General features: G+C 60.4%; 1 protein-coding gene across 3 annotated transcripts; it reads right to left on the bottom strand.

Moving 5' to 3' along the window:
• Window positions 1–3252: 3252 nt before the first annotated feature.
• Window positions 3253–17476, bottom strand: KDM5C (lysine demethylase 5C). Of its 3 annotated transcripts, none has more exons than XM_074277976.1 (25): window positions 17327–17476; window positions 15091–15168; window positions 13589–13711; window positions 13316–13486; window positions 12763–12897; window positions 12402–12525; window positions 12142–12323; window positions 11612–11770; window positions 11381–11500; window positions 11124–11282; window positions 10566–10747; window positions 10144–10306; window positions 9528–9647; window positions 9257–9451; window positions 7744–7925; window positions 7311–7435; window positions 6956–7236; window positions 6476–6834; window positions 6161–6299; window positions 5875–6054; window positions 5653–5793; window positions 4887–5492; window positions 4731–4794; window positions 4447–4646; window positions 3253–4360 (listed from the first exon to the last, which is right to left on the bottom strand). In XM_074277976.1, exons 1-25 carry the CDS (start codon window positions 17474–17476, stop codon window positions 4004–4006), a joined length of 4695 nt encoding a protein of 1564 aa, XP_074134077.1. In that variant the 3' UTR covers window positions 3253–4003. The 3 variants fall into 3 exon arrangements, with proteins under 3 accessions (XP_074134077.1, XP_074134078.1, XP_074134076.1); XM_074277977.1 differs by having other exon boundaries at window positions 12763–12894; XM_074277975.1 differs by having other exon boundaries at window positions 12142–12525.
• Between the last annotated feature and the right edge of the window lie 115 nt (window positions 17477–17591).

Below are 17591 nucleotides of genomic sequence, written 5' to 3'. Positions count from 1 at the left end.
TCTCTAGTGTTTTCAATAGCAATGACTGCTGTGGTTTGTCAAAGGGTTTTTCTGCGCCCATTGAGAAAATTTTATGATTTTCATTTTCTTATTGACATGGTAGTTGTGTCGAGTTCCCCTAATATTGAACCAGACTTGCATGGCTAGTATAAATGTTATACAGTGATTTAGTATTTCAGTTGCTTTGCACTAGTACTTTATTTAAAACCTTTGTGTCAATATTAAGGAAACTGGTCTCTAGTTTCCTTTTTGCTCTCCCTGGTTTAACTATCCAAACCATATTTGTGTCCTCAAAGGAATGTGGTAGGACTACTTGTTGACTTGGGATTTATTATTCCTTAAATGTTTGATATAATTCACTTTATGAATTCAGGTGGTCTTAAGAGATTTTTTTCTAGGGAGCTCATTGATGACTTTTCCTTTTCGAAGATTCTTCTTCTGTAAACCTGGGCATTTATTGTTTTTGTAAATATTCATTTATCTCACTTAAGATGGTCAATTTTACTGGCATCTGCTTTGGCAAAATGACTCCTGATCATTACCTTAAGTTCAAGTTATTGGTACTGCATTCACCCTTTTCATTTTTTTTTTTTTGCTGAGGCAATTGGGGTTAAGTGACTTGCCCACGGTCACAGCTAAGAAACTCTTCATTTTTGATATTGATAATTTGCTTTTCCTTTTTTACATTAACCAATGGTTTATCTTTTTTTATTGCTTCTGCCCCCACAAAGTTCCTAGTTTTATTGATTAGTTCAGGGTTTTTCTTTTATTAAGCTCTCCAATTTTTCAGGGTTTCCAATTTGGTTCCACTTTCAGTTGGGGATTTAAATTTTTTTTTTTTTTTTTAAAGTCAGCTTTGTCTCCTCTGCAGCCATACTAGTGATATATTTTGCCCTTAGTGCTGCATCCCACAAGTTTTGTGATGTCATTCTTTCTAATGAAATAGTTTCTACTGTTTGTTCTTTGACCAATCCGTTCTTTCAGATTACTCAGGACTCTGCTAGGCAGATAGCCCTTTGTTGAATGTCTTTTTGGATTGCTTATGGTTTGAAAAGGGTGCAATAAATATTTCTACATTTCTCAGGTTTTTCTGCCCGAATATGGGGTCCATTTTTTTGTGAAGGAGCTGGGTAAAGATGAGGAAAAAACAAGTACGCTCCTTTCTGTTCCCATTTGCTTTTTTCCAGAAATCTATCACGTTGAACTTTTCTAAAATTCTATTTATCTATTAACTTCCTTCTTTCTGTTAGTTAATTTTCTGGAACTCTGGGTGGGTAAAGTGAAAGCCCCCTCCTAGTACAACTTTGCTACTTCCTCTTTTAATTCAGTGGCTGGCCTTTAATGGGAAGCGATCAAGCCCTCTTCTGCTCTTTACAGCCTTCCACTTCCTCACTATCTTAAGCCCTTCCTATCCAGCCTGTATTTTCATCACCTAGCTGCCATCCTTCTCTCCAATGTGGCCAAGGATCCCTTCTGCCTGGCCTCTCCATGGGCTAGGACTCTGCGGGTCACTGTCATCCTGGGTACTCTGTTCTCTAGGTTTCAGAACACTTTCCTGGTTCTCCTCCTCTCTCTGCCTCCAAAGGGCTCCTCCAGATCTCCCTGGGTTCTGTCCAGGGCCCTCTACTTTTCCCTTCTATACTCCTTTACTTGGTGACCCTGTCAGCTACCATTGTTCATTTGTCACTGATATGGCGATGATTTTCACATCTACCTGTCCTGTCCCCTTCCCCGATGGTGCTCCCACCCTGATGTAGGCCCCTCCTCTCACCTCACACCAGTACTGATGCCCTGCTGGGGGGGGGGGGGGCTCTGCCTGACTCCAGCCTCCATTCAGCCACTGAATGGATTTCCCTAAAGCACAATTAGGTTCCTGTCACAGCTCTCCACTCCTCCCCCCTCCCCCCATGCTGGTCCTCTTCTACCCGGTGAGCCTAGGCCCCAGACATTTTCTCTGGGTCCCACGCTAGGGATGCTCTGCTACAATGACTGAGCTCCCAGACCTCCTATGAGTCCCAGCTAAAACGAGCTGTCCCTGCCAGGTTTTGCCCACTGTCTCAGGACCCTATTTCATATTTACCCTGCCCACAGCCTGCTTGACAAATCTGTCAGCAACAGACTGCATGCTCTGGAGGGGAGGGGCAGGCTTTTGTCTCTTTGTGTACCTAGTGCTTAGCACACTGCCAGGGACGGGCCCTGTGCTCAGCACACATTTGGTGACAGAGCCCAGTAAGGTGCTGCTCCTGCCTCCCATTGCTGGGGAAGGAGAGGCAACTAACTCAGCTCAGCTTAGCCAATCGGCTTCCATCATCAAAGTCTTGTTTCATCAAACACAACAGGTGGGTTCATTAAGTCTTGTGCCTAAAAGGGCAGAGAGGATTTCATTAAGGAAAGCTCCAGGGAGGTGGGAGGCCAGACCATGGGTCCTTTGGGCTTTCCTTCCTCACTTCCCTGGTACTCCAGGTCCTCCTGCCCCCTTGCCCCACCCCCACGGGCTACATCCACACTATCTGGGAAGTGGAGGATGGGGCCCACTCCCACAGATATGGAGATACCAGATGTCCACCCCCATCCCTTTAAAGTGTCCTCCAGTACCTGGTAGGTCCCAGCCTGACCCTCCTTTTAGAACCCCAGAGCTCTCTCCCTCACCACCCCTGGCCTGCCTGAATCTGTCACATCCAAGTGTGACCTTCTGGCACTGTCAGATGTCCAAGATGGAGAGCAGGAGACAAGAGAAAGGCTTCACGAGTACACTCTTGGTGGTGGCCCACCTCCCCCCATTCCCCCCCACCTTGACCCTCTAGGGTGGGCCTGGCTGCTCTTGGTGACCTTGGTCAAGGGTGGGAAGGGCTTGAGGGGCAAAGGCCCAAGGGTCAGCCAGCTGCCTTTCCGCCCCATTTGGTCCAAGGGTACCCATTGGCACAGGTGACTCCTTGCCTCCAGGGTCGATCCTCTCCTCCCAGCTGGCCCTTTTTCCAGCAGAGAGGTGCTACTGCTCCAGATGTTAGAGATGGGGGCTCCCACAAGTGTTAGTAGACAAGGGGAGCTGGGGTCCCCCCCAATCCAATCTCTTCCCCCTTGCTCAAGGGCAGCTTGAGAATTGAGCTGGTCTGATACAAGGGAGATGGAGGGTGGAGCCAGGCCCAAGTCTGCTCCTGGGGGGGCGGGGGGAGCGGCCACGGGCTTTTCCATTCCCAACTCCCAGCCCCCACCCCCAGGGCCAGAGAAGCAATGGCCAGGGTTGAGTCGGCCTTCCAAAAACCATTGCTAACAGTTTTATTTCTAACAAGAGGAAAATAATAAAATAAAATTAAAAGAGGCAACTTCGGGAAAGACGTGTTTCCTGTTGGTTGGTTTGCTTTGTTTGGTGGGGGGAGGGGGGGCAGTTCCTTGGCTCCTTCTTCCCGGAGGCGCTTTTCCCCTTCCCGACGACCGCCATCCCGGGGCAACAGGGAGGGGAGGGGGGAGTCATGGGGGGGGCAGGCTGATGGGGCCTATGGGAGCAGCACCAAAGAAGCTTTCTTCCAAACCCCCCCCAAATTTAATCATCAAAAAGAAAACCCCAAGAGGTGGCTGACCATCGTTCTCTTCTCCTCGCCCCTGGGTGGGGAGTGGAGAGGAGGGGGAGAAGGGCAGGGAGAGTGGGGCGAGTGGAAGCCCAGCTTGGAGGTCAGGGGCGTGAGAGCCCCATGCCCCGAGCCAGCCCCGCAGCCCTCGGCCCTTCTCCTCTCTGCCCCCCCCCACTCCTGGAATGGTACTGGCCAGGGCCAGAGGAAGACGGGAGCAGGCAGACCACGGGCCTGCCCGGCCAAGGGAATGAATGCTGGTAGGAGGCCCCCTCCAGGGAGAGGAGAGGGGACCGAGACCCCTAAAGGCCACCTTCAGACGGGCACGGCTGACAGCCCCTGGCTGCGGCGTCCCATTCGCTTCCCCTCCTGAGGCCGAGGTGGACCGGCTGGGGACGTGGGGACACGGGACTAGGCGCGTGTCTGGCTCCGAACTGTCACAACTGCTGCTGTTCTGAATGACAGGGGGAGGCGGGTGGGGGGCCGCCCCCCTGGCTCCCTGGCCTCACCTCAGGCCTGCTCTGGCTCAGGGGAGGGCCGGAACCCCACGTGCCACGGCCGGGGGCAAGGTCCTCGTTCCCAGCTCTGGGCCCCTCGGCCTCCCCTTCCTCCTCCTCCTCTTCTTCCAGCATCTCCTCTGCCTCGGTGGTCACGGGGCCCCGGGCCCTCTTTGGCTCCAGCTCCTCCCTGGTCACATCGGCACACTCCCCGCCTGCACGCTCCCCCCTCCTCCGCCGCCGCTTCTCTGGAGCACGGCTGCGTCCCCGAGGCCCTTGCCTCTCGGCCTTCTCCAGCTGAGGAGGGAACAAGTGGGAGGTCGGGCTGGCCTGGAGCCCCCGGCCTCCCCCCCCCACTCCAGCCCCAGCCCCGTAACCCTCACCTCAATCAGTGTGCGCAACCGGGGCAGGTCGGGGGGGCGGCCCGCCTGCAGCAGCTGCCAGATGCTGTGGTTCTCGTCCAGGGTCACCTCCAGCAGGTCACCCTCCATCATCAGCTCCTCCAGGGGGGCACGTGCTGCCTCAGGCAGCTCGAGCACGGGGCCTTCCAGCCGGGGCAGCAGCGAGGACAGCAGCTCCAGTTCTGCGGGGACGGGCGAGGCCGCGGGTGGGCTCTCCCGGCCCTCCCCTGTGCTCCCTCCAGCCACCCCAGCCCTCAGGCTCCTACCTGCACCGGCTCCCACACCACTTTTCTCGGGGTTCTTCACTACATCTCCATTCTCCAAATTCACCTGAGGCCAACACAGAACAAAGGGAATGGGAGGCCACCGAGGCCCTTTCCCAGGCCCCCTCCTGTCCCAGGGATCACCCTGGGGGGGCTCACCTGAAGCTCGTTGCCCTCACCACCTCTGCTTTCCCTGAGGGGGGCCGGGGCCGAGCCGCCGGGTTGGGGGCGAGGGGCGGCTGGGGACCTGTGCAGCCGCTGCCGGAGCTCCGCCAGGCGAGCCAGCAGCGCCGACACGTCCCTGGATGCCAGGGCCCGCCGGGCCCTGCCCTGCCAGCCAATAGCCCGCTCAGTCAGGCACTGCAGGGCCTCCCCCTCAGGCAGGCGAACGGGCAGCTTCTGCAGGGCCACCAGGAGGGCCAAGATGGTTTCCAGGCGAGGGCGGCGGGAACGCATGCAGAGTGGGCAGAGGAACTTTGTGTCCCACTCCCACCAGGCTAGGGGTACTGGGGGTGCGGGACTCAGGGGCCGGAGGCCACTGAGGCGCGGGGCCGACACACAGCAGCCATGGAACCAGTCCCTGCACAGGTCACACTGCAGGGCTCCCTCGCCCACTGGCGCCTGCCCACACACACAGGACGGGGCCTCGGGGGAACGGGGCCCAGAGAGTTTGAGGGTCACAGGGCAGGGCTTGGCTGCGTTGGCACGGCGCAGATGTAAGATGCCCTCCTTCTCTTTCTGCTCGCCCTCCTTGAAGGCCAGGATCTGGGCCGGAGAGAAAATCCCGGATGGTGTGTCAGAAGACCGAGGTCGGCCTCCCGTTTGCCCCCACCCTTCCTTGCCCTCTCCCCTGGGGTAAGCCAGAGGCTGGGCACGGTACCCTGTCCCGTCCCGTCTCTCCGCCCCCCCCCCCCCCCAGCCTCACCACAGAGCCTGGGTCTCTGAGGTCCTGGGCAGAGAGTCCCAAGAGCTCAGTGTCTGATCGGTAGAGGCCCAGCTCCTTCTCGCGCTTCCACCGGTCCCTCTTCATGCTCTCGGAGCCAGCATCCGCACATGGGCACAGCACCTGGGCAGGGGCGAGGGCAAAGGCAAAGTGAGGCCCCACAGGCCGGCGGGCCAGAGGCCAGAAGAACGGGGCCGGCCTCACCTCAAGCAGAGTGTAGCACGAGTTCTTCTTGAGGAAAGTCTTGGAAGCTTTCTCCCGCCAGGAGTGAGCCGTCAGCACCTGCAGCTCCAGTTGCCTCAGTTCTTCCAGACCCACAGGCAGGTCCCGGCCCACGGCCACCAGGCCCTCCAGGTCATCCAGACACGGGTAGTGATCGCCGTTCTGAAAGACAGAATCATCCCGTCGGCCCTCTTGGCCCCCGGGGGGCCAAAGGGTGCCCGCTTTTCCGCCTCCTCCCTCCTCCGCCCTCTGGAAGCGGCGAGCTCACCTGGATCTCGTCCACATCGGCGATCCAGGCCCGGGCCTTGCCCAGGGCCTCCTTCAGGGCCAGGATGTTGGGCAGCTGCACGGGGAGGTTTTCAGCCTCTCGGATGATGGCCTCCAGGGTGGCGGGAGGGTGCTTTTGCCTGACGGAGAAAGAAGGCAAGTCATGGAGGTGGCAAGCCCGAGCTGGAAACCAGGACACACCCAGAAGCCAGGGGGTGCCACGGGGAGCCCCGGGCTTCCAGAACGACAGGCCCCCTCCTCCCAGCACTCAGCAGAGGCAAGTGGCACAGAGGCAGGCCGAGGGGCAAGGGAGCACCTGGCCTCCAGACAGAGATGGGCCTTCTCCTCCCAGCGCTCCGCAATGGCAAGCAACTCCTGTAGCTCGGCCCGGGCTTTGTCCACGGCGGGGCTGGGCGCCACGTCGGCCCCCGATGCCAGCAGCCCCCGCATGACTGCCAGGGTGCCGCGCTGGGCTGGGGGTGCCAGGGCCCTCTTCACCTCATCTAACCAGTGGGCCTGCTGCACTTGCAGCTTCAGCTGCTCAGTCTCGGGCACCTCAACGCCCAGGCGATGAGCCTGTTCCAGCAGGCCCGGCAGGTGGCTAAGGGTGGCCGGCAGAGAGGCCAGAGCCGCCTGGACCTGGTCCTGGAAAGCCTCGACCTGCTCCAGGATGCCCTGTGTTTGGGGAGGGGAGAAAAGGAAGTGGCTGATTCTTCAGCCTGGGGCAGGCATGGCTCCTTCCCCTTCCCCCGGCCCCCACTGCCTTCAGGCCCAGCCAGGAGGCCTCCCTCCTTACCCTGACCTCCCCAATCTGGTGCATGGCACAAGGCAGGCTGCTCATCTCCTCGATGAAGTCCCGGAGCTCCTCCAGGGTCAACTGAGGGGGTGCTACCCTGGGGGCCCGGCGCTCCCCACTGGGGTCCACACTCCTTGGCTCCTGGCTGCTGACCAGCCTCAGGGCCCGAGAGACGCAGGCCTCGGCCTGGTGCAGGCAGTCCTTCAGCCGCTGCAGGAGCTCACTGTGGGGGAAGCGGCGCTCCCGGGCCTCGGACTCTAGAGCTCTGAGCTCCTCCAGACCTGGGGAGAGTGCCAGCCTGTGGGCTTCCGGCTCCCACAGACACCCCCCTGCCCCCGGCTGCCCCCGCACTTACTGCGCTTCCGTCCGTCCTCCACCTCCAGGGCTGTTCGCACGTGGCTAGCCCAGGTATCGAAGGACTCGGCCCGCACCTTCAGCTTGTGCAGCATGGCGGGCAACTCATCCAGCGTGTAGCGGTACCTGAGGGGAAGCGCGTGACCACAGCTGGCACCCCAGCCTCGTTCCGTTGCTGGGAATCCCCTCCTCCTTCCCTAAGGTCCTCCTTTCCACCGGAGGCCTCGTGCCATCGCAGCCCCGAACTCAGCAGGCACACGTGTCTGCATCCCTTCGAGGTCGGTCAAGGCCTCTCTGGGCAATTTCTTCAAATCCTCACAACAACTCTTGTGAGGCAGGTTATCAGGAAACTGAGGCAGGCAGAGGGCAAGGGTTCTGTGCCCAGGGCCCCCCAGTCAGATCCTCCTGTGCCTCCACGGCCAGCACCTGCTCACCTTAGATATTGCTTGCTGGTGGGACACTTGCAGAGGTCGTCGATGTGGGAGAGGCAGACCAGCCCGTCGGGACAGTCGTAACAGGCTAACGCAGACAGGAAGCAGGTGGTCTTGCACTTGATGCACTGGCGCTCGTCATCAGGGAGCAACTCGAAGGCTTCACGCTCCGCCTCTGTGATGCCCTGTGCACACGTGGGGAAGGGTTATAGCCATCCGGTCCTAGGACTCACATGCCAGGAAAGCTGCTTGAGACCCACCTTCAGGACTCCGGACTCAAGAGGGCGTGCCAGCGGCCCGCCAAACTAAGGCTACAAGTGGGGATTGAAGCTCTGGGAGGCCCGGCTGTTGAGGCCCACCATCGTGCCTGCCAGCACCCCGGGGCCCCCTGTGCCCCGTAGCTCTCTGGGGCTCTGGAGCCCGGGCCTAGCCTGGCCCAGCAAAGATGAGCCCTTAGGCACGGGCAGCACCGACCACCGCCAGGCCCCAAAGGTGCTCAACCAAAGGTGAGCACGTTCTGCTTAGCGGAGGAGTATCCCATCTTGCCGTCTGCATTCGGAGTGACGCCAGGAGGAGGAAAGGAGCCGCCATGCCCTTCCGGGAGGGCCTGAAGGCCTGCCACTGGAGGCCCCTTGTGCTGCTGTGTTCACCAAAGCTCACGGGCCAATGACTGCTGTTGCTGCTGGAGAACCCCAAGCCCTCCCCTGGGGAGGGCAATTTTCTGCACCGCAGGGGTGGGTGGGGGTGGGGTGCAAAGGAGCAGCCGAGTCAGTGGAGAGATTGACCCCAGGAGTCAAGTTGAAGGCTGACATGGTAAACGATCGCAGCGTCCTTGAAAGGGACAGGGGCGGGGCCGGCTGGCCAAGGGGTTGCCAACCCCCCTTTGAAGCCATCGGGCCCGAGTCACTTCATTCCCATTTGTAAAACGAGGGAAGGTTAGCGGGAGGGCCCAAGGGACCGATTCCCAAACCCATGCAGTCAGGCTCTGGTGAGTGGGCGGGTGCCCCAGAGACAATACAAAAGAATTTCCAAGGGTCCGGCCCACAAAACGCCCTCATCTCCTGCCGCTGGCACCGAGTCAAAGTGCCCAGGTACAGGTCTGCTCATTTCCACACGCCATCCCCACCCCAAACATGACCTGGCATCCGTCTCCCTTCTGTGCAGCCCACAGGGCTCCCTCCCCTCCCTCCTCTGAGTTGATCGTGACTCCGACCCCCCTCATCCTGGGGACAGCCTTTGTCCCCACAGCCAGACCCGTTCCCAAACCCCACAAACTTGGATTCCCTGCCACTCCTCCTCTCCCTGCTCCACGCCAGCCTTGGAACCGAGCTCTGTCACCGCCAACCCTCGGCGTGGCTCCGAGCCCGAGACCCCTCCTTCCTTGTCCTGGCATTCGGCACCCAGCTGCCTCCAGCGCCCACCGAGTTTACCCCTAACTCCCAGGAATTCTCTAGGTCTCCTTGCGCCCTGGATTTTGGAGAACCCCCATGGCGCCCCCCGCCCCCCTAGACATCACCTTCTCAAGCAAGGCCTTTCGCAGTCGCCGCTCCTCCTGTACCATGATAAACATTTCCTTATGCACTGCTGCAGCCAAGTTCAAATCCAGCTTCTCGGGGCAGGCCGCCATCTTGCAAATGAGTTCTTCGTGGGAGAAGACGCAGTAGCGCCGGAGCCGGCGATAGTGCTCTATACACTGGCGCCCCGCGGGCAGCTGCAGATAGGCGAGGGTGAGTCGCGCCCAGCCCGAGCGCCCGGCCCTCCCCTGAGCAGCCCAGGCCCTGGCTTACCCAATCGGCGGTGCAAAAGTTGACGGCTTCGGCAAAGTTGTAGCCCTGGTTAAAGCCGCTATGGTAGGCTCGGGGAAAGGTGATGACGAACTCTCCCGCACACTGGTTGGTGCGGACAACCTGAGGGCAAGGGAACGGATCAGATTGGACGGGACGGGCCCCAGCCCCACAGAACGGCCTTCTCAGTCCCCAGAGTGGGAGGACCGAGCAGGCCAAAATGACCACAGAGGGACCAGGCTGGAGACATCTGGGTTCAGACGGACCCAGGCAGAAAAGGCACACAGAAGGCCGAGGTTTCTCTTGGGTTCAGGGCAAACTGGGGACTGGCAAGAGTGGGGGTTTACCTACAAAGGCTATTCCAAGATGCTCAAGGGAGAGAGGCCACGGAGAAAGGGGAAGACTGCTCCTGGGAAGTGGCAGAGGTGGCTGGGTCCTAAAGCAAAGGACCCCAAGGGGGAGGAAAAAAAAAAAAAAAAGCACTGATTCTAGATGGAGATCGGAGGGGAGAGCGGGACTCTGGGCAAAGTGGAACCCATCAGTGAGCTGTCCCGCCTAGCTTGCCCAGAAAGGGGAGGAAGGAGGGACAAGACGACCCCCGTAGGGCCGTGGCACTGACCGGCACACCGTGGGCCATGAGCGTGTTGGGGTTCATGAGCGTGACCAGCTGATGGAGGAGGTCGGGCTGGCTGTCGAACAATTCCGGCGTGAGCTTCTTCATCACCTCCTCCAGGTGCTCAGCTGCGAAGGACGGGACACCGTACCACGTCTTAGGTTCTCCCCTGCCCACAGGGTACAAGGCAGTTAAGGACAGGGCACACACTCAGGGACACACATATATGGAGGGGACACAGACAGATGGGGCACGGACAAGAGAACAGACGCGCGACACAGATGGGGGAGACACAGACAGAAGGATAGACAAGGGGACACACAGAAAGACAAGAGGGGGGACACAGACAGGGGGACACGCAAACAAAAGGGAGGACAGTTAGGGACAGAGACAGGGGGACGCCCCTTGCTGGGCGTCTGCCTGCTCACCAGTGGAGGTAGTTAATGGAGTAGCTCCAGTGGTCCTCAATGTGCCAACAGAAGGCTGAGAAAACCATCCCCACATAGAGCCAGGGCACCTTCATGCCGGAGATGTCAGCATTGATGTGGCACAGGACCGACTGCTCCAGAACGGGCATGACGTTCAGGTTCCAACCACTGGCCGCGTACTCCTGGAGAAGGGCAGATATGGCCCGAGTTCCCTGTGGGCCTCCGAGCTGGCCTCCCTGCCTTCCCAACCCTCCAAGCTCTGAGTGATTCAGCCTCACAGATGGCATGCCACCCCCAGTTTTTCAGGCTTGTGCCAGGGTACGTGCCCCAGGGGACTCCCCGCCTCCCATGGAGTGATCCCAGCCAGAAAGACCAACCTCCCAGCCTGGCAGCACCAATAAACACCTGGAACACTTGGAAGTAAATGCCCCCCAGCTGGGAGGGGGCAAAAGCCAACTGGGCCCGGTGGGGAAGTAACAGCAACCACACCCCTCCCCCCCATAGGAGCCTCTCAGCCCACCCCCTCCCTTCCGCCTCCCCCCCCTCCCCAGCCCACACCTCCTCCTCAGGGGACAGGTGCCTGGTGCTATCACTGATGGGGAAGCCGCTGCCAAACTCCTTGGAGTGGATATCGGCCCCATATTCCACCGTCACATCTTCCTCGATGCTGTTCACGAGGCGCCAGAACTCCTTCTCCACTAACTCGGTGGGCACCATCTGGGGGCACGAGGGAGAAAAGCCCTGGTCTCGGCCCACCCGGAGGACTGTGGCCTTCCCAGCCCCAGCCCGTTACCCGCCCGGGATGAGGCACGTACGTGCACAGGCATGTTGAAGTAGTCGGCCTTGAAGGAGTCGGCCATCTCCCCAAAGCTTTGCAGCGTGTACTCTCGTGTGGCCTGCTCAAAGCCGAAGGCCTCCGGGGGGCGTTTACATTCCTGCAAAGCAAGGCACGGCCACGGGCTGCAAGGCTGGGCGACTGGGGCAGAGGGGCTGCCAGACACTGGCGTGGCCTCCCAACCTCCCGCCTCCTGCAGCAAGCGCCTTACCGCCATGACACACTTGGGGCAGCGCCAGATGCCCTTGGGGATCTCGGGAAGGGGTGGCAGGAGGCAAAAGATGTGGTAATTGTCATCGCAGCCATCGCACAGCAGCAGCTTGTCGTCCTCGTCCCCTCGGCTGCACATCCGGCACACGTAGGACTCGACCTGGTCACGGCGGAGGGGTGGGGTGTTAGCATGCCGCCTGGCCCCCCCCCCCCGCCCACCGAGGCCCACAATTCCCTCATTCTGAGGGTATGGCTAGCCATCTCACCTCACCCCCGCCCCCAGGTCATTGTGAGCCCTGGCCTCATGCCCCCTTATGCTCAGCAGGCCCGGCCCCTCTCGGCAGATGTGAAATCCACCAGGACGGAGAGAGCCAGCTCCCGAGGAGCCCGGCTGAGTTGGGCCAGATGAGAGGGGCTGCCGCCCCCAGAACCCAGGCCCCCTGCCCTGCCGGGCTCGGTCCCCTCCCTCCAAACCCCAATCCTTCCCCTGACCCAAGGGCCAGGGAGGAGGAAGTTTTCCTTATTCCTTACAAACTGGGCGTTACTGTGACTTCTCCTCAGCCGCATGGTCATTTTGGTGCAGGGTTCGGGGCTGTGGCTCAGCTCCTCTTTGCCATCTGTGAAGGCTTTAGGGGAGGCGGGCTCCAGCTTCGGCTCGGCGCTCACCTCCTCCTTTACCACCACCGTGGGAGGGCACTCGGGACCTTCCTTATCTGGGGAGGACAGTGAGTCAGCAGGCCTTGGGAGCAGCAGGCTCCCTGGGCCCCGCGAGTGCCCGCAAGCCGCCTCACCCTTCTTCCGAAGACTCTTGTCCTTGGCCATGAGGCCCAGGCCCATCATCTTGGGTCCGGCACCATAGATCTGAAGCTTCTTCAGCTCTGGGTTCTTCTCGATGTCCTCTTCGGTGGGTTCCGGCTAAGAGAGCAGGATGAAGGAAAAGCAGAGAGAAGTGTGCACACGAGCGGCGAGAGGGGGGGGAAAAGGAGAGCCAGCAGACTGCGAGCCAATAGCTGGGGGAGCTGGCCTCGGGGCAAGATAGCAGTCCCCCTCCCCCCCAAACTGATGTCCAGGGGAGCTGCCTTTGCTGGAAGACAGCAGCCCCACAGGGCTGGAGGAGAGAGCAGGGGTGGGGGTAGCGGGTGTGGCACTTACGTCAGGCTGCAGCCTCTTAGCTCGCCGCCCATAGCTGTTGAACTTGGAGGGCTGCACCGACTGCCGCAGCGGGATGCTATGGGGCTTGTATTCCTTGTCTTTCTCTTCGCTGTCAAATGGACGTGTGTTACACTGCTGGGGGGGGGGGGGAAGGGGGGGGAGGCCGGGAGGGAATGGGGAGAAGTAGGTCAGGTCTTGGCATCAGGAACTGCCAGCAGTGCGCCCCTCATCCGAGCTGCGGCCGGGGGAGCCACCTCTCCTCCTGGGCCCTCCCTTCCAATTTCTGCCCTTGATGGAGTCCCCCCCAATGTTAAATCTGGGGCAGAGCCCAGCCCACACAATCACCTTGGTCCCAGGCCCCGATGACAGTGCTGGCTGTGAGGCATCTTAACAAGCAGGCAACAATGGAAGAGGGCGGCCGGGCCTGTGCCAAGCTTGCCAAACCAGTTCCAGGAGGGCAATCTCTGTACCCAACTGTGGTGATTTCCCCACTAGTCTATCATTTAAGAGCCCAGCCCAGCTCCAGTCTCTTTCCTCCCTTCCTCTCTCTTACCACCAGATTGGCTCCAGACTGGTACATCTCATAGGGGTAAACGATACGTTCGTAGTGAGAGCGCAGCAAGGAACCGATGTTCTTGCCCGCTGGGTAGTTGAGGCGCTGAGCCACACGGGCCCACCGGCGGTCTTTGCTGATGGCTTCATAGCCTCCCTCCTCGACCACAATCTGAAAAGAAGTTCAAAAACAGAAAAGTTACAGGCACCAGAGAGATTAAATGCCTCCCCCCCCCCCCCCACACACACACCCAGGAGAAGGAACGGGGCCTACTTTGCTGAGGCTGTAGAGGTCTAAGATGCGCCGCTCCACATTTGGGATCTTCAGGGAAGAACCCTGGATCTCCCAGAACTTGGCGATCTGGTCCAAGTAATTGAGCTTCACCCTGGTCTGGGCCTGGAGAAGGGAGTTAGTCACGTGTGATGCACCTGTCCTGACCTTCAGGGGGCACGGGCAGTGCCTTGTGGCCACCGACCCTAATTTCCCTGACAATGCGGCCTCCTCCTAGGAAGTCCCTAATCGGGGAATTCCACGGGGAGAAGCCACTGCGAGGGAGGTGGCGGGGCTGCTCGGCCTCCCCTCTCGGCTGGCTGGCAGCCAGTCCTCCCTCCGTAAAGCAGCTACGCTGACGGCAGTGAGGGCGATCGGAACAACTACGTATGCGGTGCCGTATTTCAGGCACCGCGACAGTCCTGGGAAGCAGGTGGTCATCTTCGTTTTCCCAAGAGGAAACTGAAGCCCCAGCATTACACAGCTCAGAAGCCCCCCAAGGTGCATTTGAATTCAGGGCCTCCTGACCCTAGGCCCACAGCTCGGCATGCTGCCACACGGACTTACTTGGGTCTCAGGAAAACTAAGGAAATTGGCCCTACAGGGGGGAGGTCCAAAGAGGAAGCTGGTCTCTAGAGTTGACTCCCGTCCCCGAGCCTCAGAAAGAAACGAAGTAAGGTGGGGAACACGGCAGGCTCCCGGGGTCCCCTGATCCAGGCCTCAAAGGCTGCTAGGCCCGGCCAAGGAACAAAAGGAATTTCTCCCCAATGCTCAGTCCAGCCTTAGGAGATCAAGGAAGCGACTCTCCTTTCCCCAACTGTCAGAGAGAGAAACTAAGGACACGCTGAGGTGGCGAAAGGCAACGAGGCTGCCTCGTTCATTGTGTTTCAGGCCACAGATGCGTTCCTGGTTATTCCCAGCGAGGGGACTGTAGTCCCTTCTCCCCTCCCGAGATGTCTCTAGCCCATCCGGGGAGGGGAGGGGGACAGCTGCACAGCTTGGTCAGACTGAGGCACTGAGGGAAGGTCCTGGGGTACGATGGAAGCTCCTTCCTCTGGAGCCCTAAAGAGTGACAACCTAGAAAGGCACCTTAGGTGTCCCGGTATTCCCCATTTGAAAGAGGAAGGGGATTCCAGACAGTGTGGGGAGTCTGGACTGGGGACTCGGCAGGGCCCAACTGTTGGCTCCCTCTTCTTCCTTCATCTTCTCAGGCTAAGAGAGGGCAGAATATCCGTGATCCCATGAGGCTCACCGGGGGCTGTCTCCTTGCATCCTGGGTTTTTTGGGATGCCCTCCACACAAACAAGCCAACTCCCCGCCCCCTCGGCGCCCTCGGCAGAAGCCCAGCGGCCCACACGGCCACCGCCGCCCCCCCCCTCCTCCCCCAGCAGGTGGGCCTGAGAGGGCACGTGAGGCATGCCTCATCTCATCAGACCCACCTGGGCATCTTGGCCAGTCTTTCTCTGTGCCCCGCCCCCCCTCAGTTCCCACCCCCTCCCTTTTACCTCCAATTCATTCAGCCTCTGGATCCGGGGGGTGAACCTGAAATTGTCCACTTCCACGGCAAAGGGAGGCTGCCAGTCCTGGAGGAGAACGAGGGCGAGGTCAGTCGGGGGGCGGCTCACCGCGGCACGGCTGTGGGGAATAGCCGGCTCCGGCTTCAGCCTGTCCTGAAGAAGTCGCCAGAGGACTCTGAGTGCGTGTTGGGGGCGGAGGGGGGCCAGACCTCCAGGGGTGAGTGCAGGGAGGAATGAGAGACAAGAAAGGGCCTTTAGGGAGAGGGGGCGGGAGGAGGGCCTCCCAATCACTTTGTCACCACTCCCCCTCACCAGGCGGGAGGCCCCTTCCGTAAATTCCAACCAAAACAGAAGCTCTGAAAGTGCCGGAGACGCCATCTGGTGCAATGACTGCACCAGCAACGCTAGAGGCGACACTGGAATGGGGGCCTTTTCGCTTCTGAGGCCGGCTCCTGCCTCTCCGCACGACGCTGCCCTTCTTAAGACCGGGGGACCAGCCAGACATACACAACACACCTCGGGGTGCTTCTGAGGGCCCAGGACTAAGGACCCTTGGCCCCCACGCTGTTCATTTTTACAGAGGAACGGTTGGGAGACCTCAAGGGGTCACTTGCCAAGGTCAGAAGATCCCGGCTTTAGATCAGGAGCTCTAAAAAGCTTGATCTTCTCTTCCAGCTGAGAAAGCACATGGCTGGTGGCCCCCGCCTGCCTCTGACAAGTGGCTGCCACCGCCTCACAAAGCCGCTGAACACTTTCCCCCAGAAGGATGAGTAACAGGTACCTTCCTCTCTGTCCTCCACTTCCAAGCCCCACCTTCTAGCACAGCCGAGTCTGGACTTAAACCAACTGGGAGCGGGGCCAAATATGAGGCCTGCTCTGCCCAGGACATCCCTGGCCGGGGATCAAGGGCCCATGTGCTATTCCCCTCAGCAGCAGCAGCAGCAGCAGCAGCACCAAACAGCTCCCGGACAGGAGCTTGAAACAGCAAAGCAGGAGACCTGAGAAACGGGGCTGGCCACACTTTAGCGGTCTCCCCCCTTCGGGCCCCGAGGTTAGGCCCGGGACAGAGCCGGGGAGATGTCGCAGAGGGAGGGCTCTGGGGCCCGGCCCAGCGGCGGCTGCTCTGCCACGCTACAGCACAGACTATGGGGGGAAAACTAGAGGCCTAGTTCTCAGAAGCTGGAGCCTCGCTGCCAATAAACCGAGAGCCTCCGGTTTTCAGTGGCTCCCTCTCCATGGGGGGGGAAGGGGGTCCAGAAAAGGCCCTGCCACAAGGTAAGCTAGCATAGGGCCTGGACAAGCAAAGCTGGGGCAGATTTAGCGTTTAGAGAGAGGAGGGCCCGGTGCCTGGGGGTGCGCTGTGCAGCCGGGCAGGTACAGAACCTCACCCTTCTTCCTAATGGCCCACGGAAGTGTCCGGGAGAGGAAGGAAGGGCCCGCCATGTCTGGCTGGGGGGGGAGGGGGGGAGCGGTGGGGAGGAAACGACAGAAAGTCTGACCAAGCTCAGCCTTGTGAAGGGGAGGGACGAAAAAGTCAAACCAAACCAAGCTTGGGGGGGGGAAATACGACGACGACAAAGTCGGACCAAACCAGGCCTATGGGGGGGGGGCAGCGACGACGACAGAAAAGTCAAACCAAAGGGGGGGGGGGAGGGGAGGAACATGACAAAGTCAGACCAAACCAGGCCTTTGGGCGGCGGGGGTGGGGGGGGGCAGGGGAGGGGAAGGAAGCTCTCCCCCCCCCAAGGGGCTCACTGGGCCAGCCCCGGCAGGTGGAATAGGGTGGGCAGAGTTCCCCAGGCCCGCCCCCCGGCTCCAGCTGCCTTTCTAGCATGACGCAGGATCGGGTCCCAACTCCTTCGGTACCCAGGAAAGAAAGGAAGAGAGGCGAGAAGAAGAGGCAGGCGGGAAGGGCGCTGCCTCGACCTCTCTTCCCGGACCGGGACTCAGGAGGTTTCCCCCCTTCTCCCCCTCCTCCATAAGCCGGTTCCGGGGCGCACGCGCAGCCGCCGGCTCCGGGGTGCGCGCACCCGGCCCGGCCCGAGGAGGGGCAACGCGCGCGCACGCGCACACCCCAGGGCCTCGGGCTTCGGCCCGGGCCCCGGCCTAGGCCTAGGCTCGAGGCTCGAGTCGAGGCCTAGGGAGCGAACGCGCCGGCCTTCCTCCCTCAGGCCCAGGCCCGGCACCCGCCCGCCGGCCGGCCCGGACCCGCCTCCCCTCTCACCGGCGGCGGCCGGATCTTGCAGATGCCCGACTTCTCGGCGATGGGCCGGATCTTGGCAATGTAGCCCAGAGGGTCCCGAAACTCGGCCCAGCTCGGCTCGAAAACGGGGCACTCGGGAGGGGGCACGAAGTCCTCGGGCCCGGCCTCCATGGCGGACGCGGGGGAGGACGCGGACGCCGACGCCGCCGCCGCCAATGCGGACGCGGACCAGGACGAAGCCCGGCGCGCGCGCGTACGTGTGTGCGTGCGCGCTACCCGGAACGCC

This window comes from Sminthopsis crassicaudata, chromosome X (assembly GCF_048593235.1).
Source record: "Sminthopsis crassicaudata isolate SCR6 chromosome X, ASM4859323v1, whole genome shotgun sequence".
In the NCBI taxonomy this organism is placed as follows: Eukaryota; Metazoa; Chordata; class Mammalia; order Dasyuromorphia; family Dasyuridae; genus Sminthopsis; species Sminthopsis crassicaudata.
Note: the sequence above shows the minus strand (reverse complement) of the source record. Positions and strands in the feature narration are given on the sequence as shown.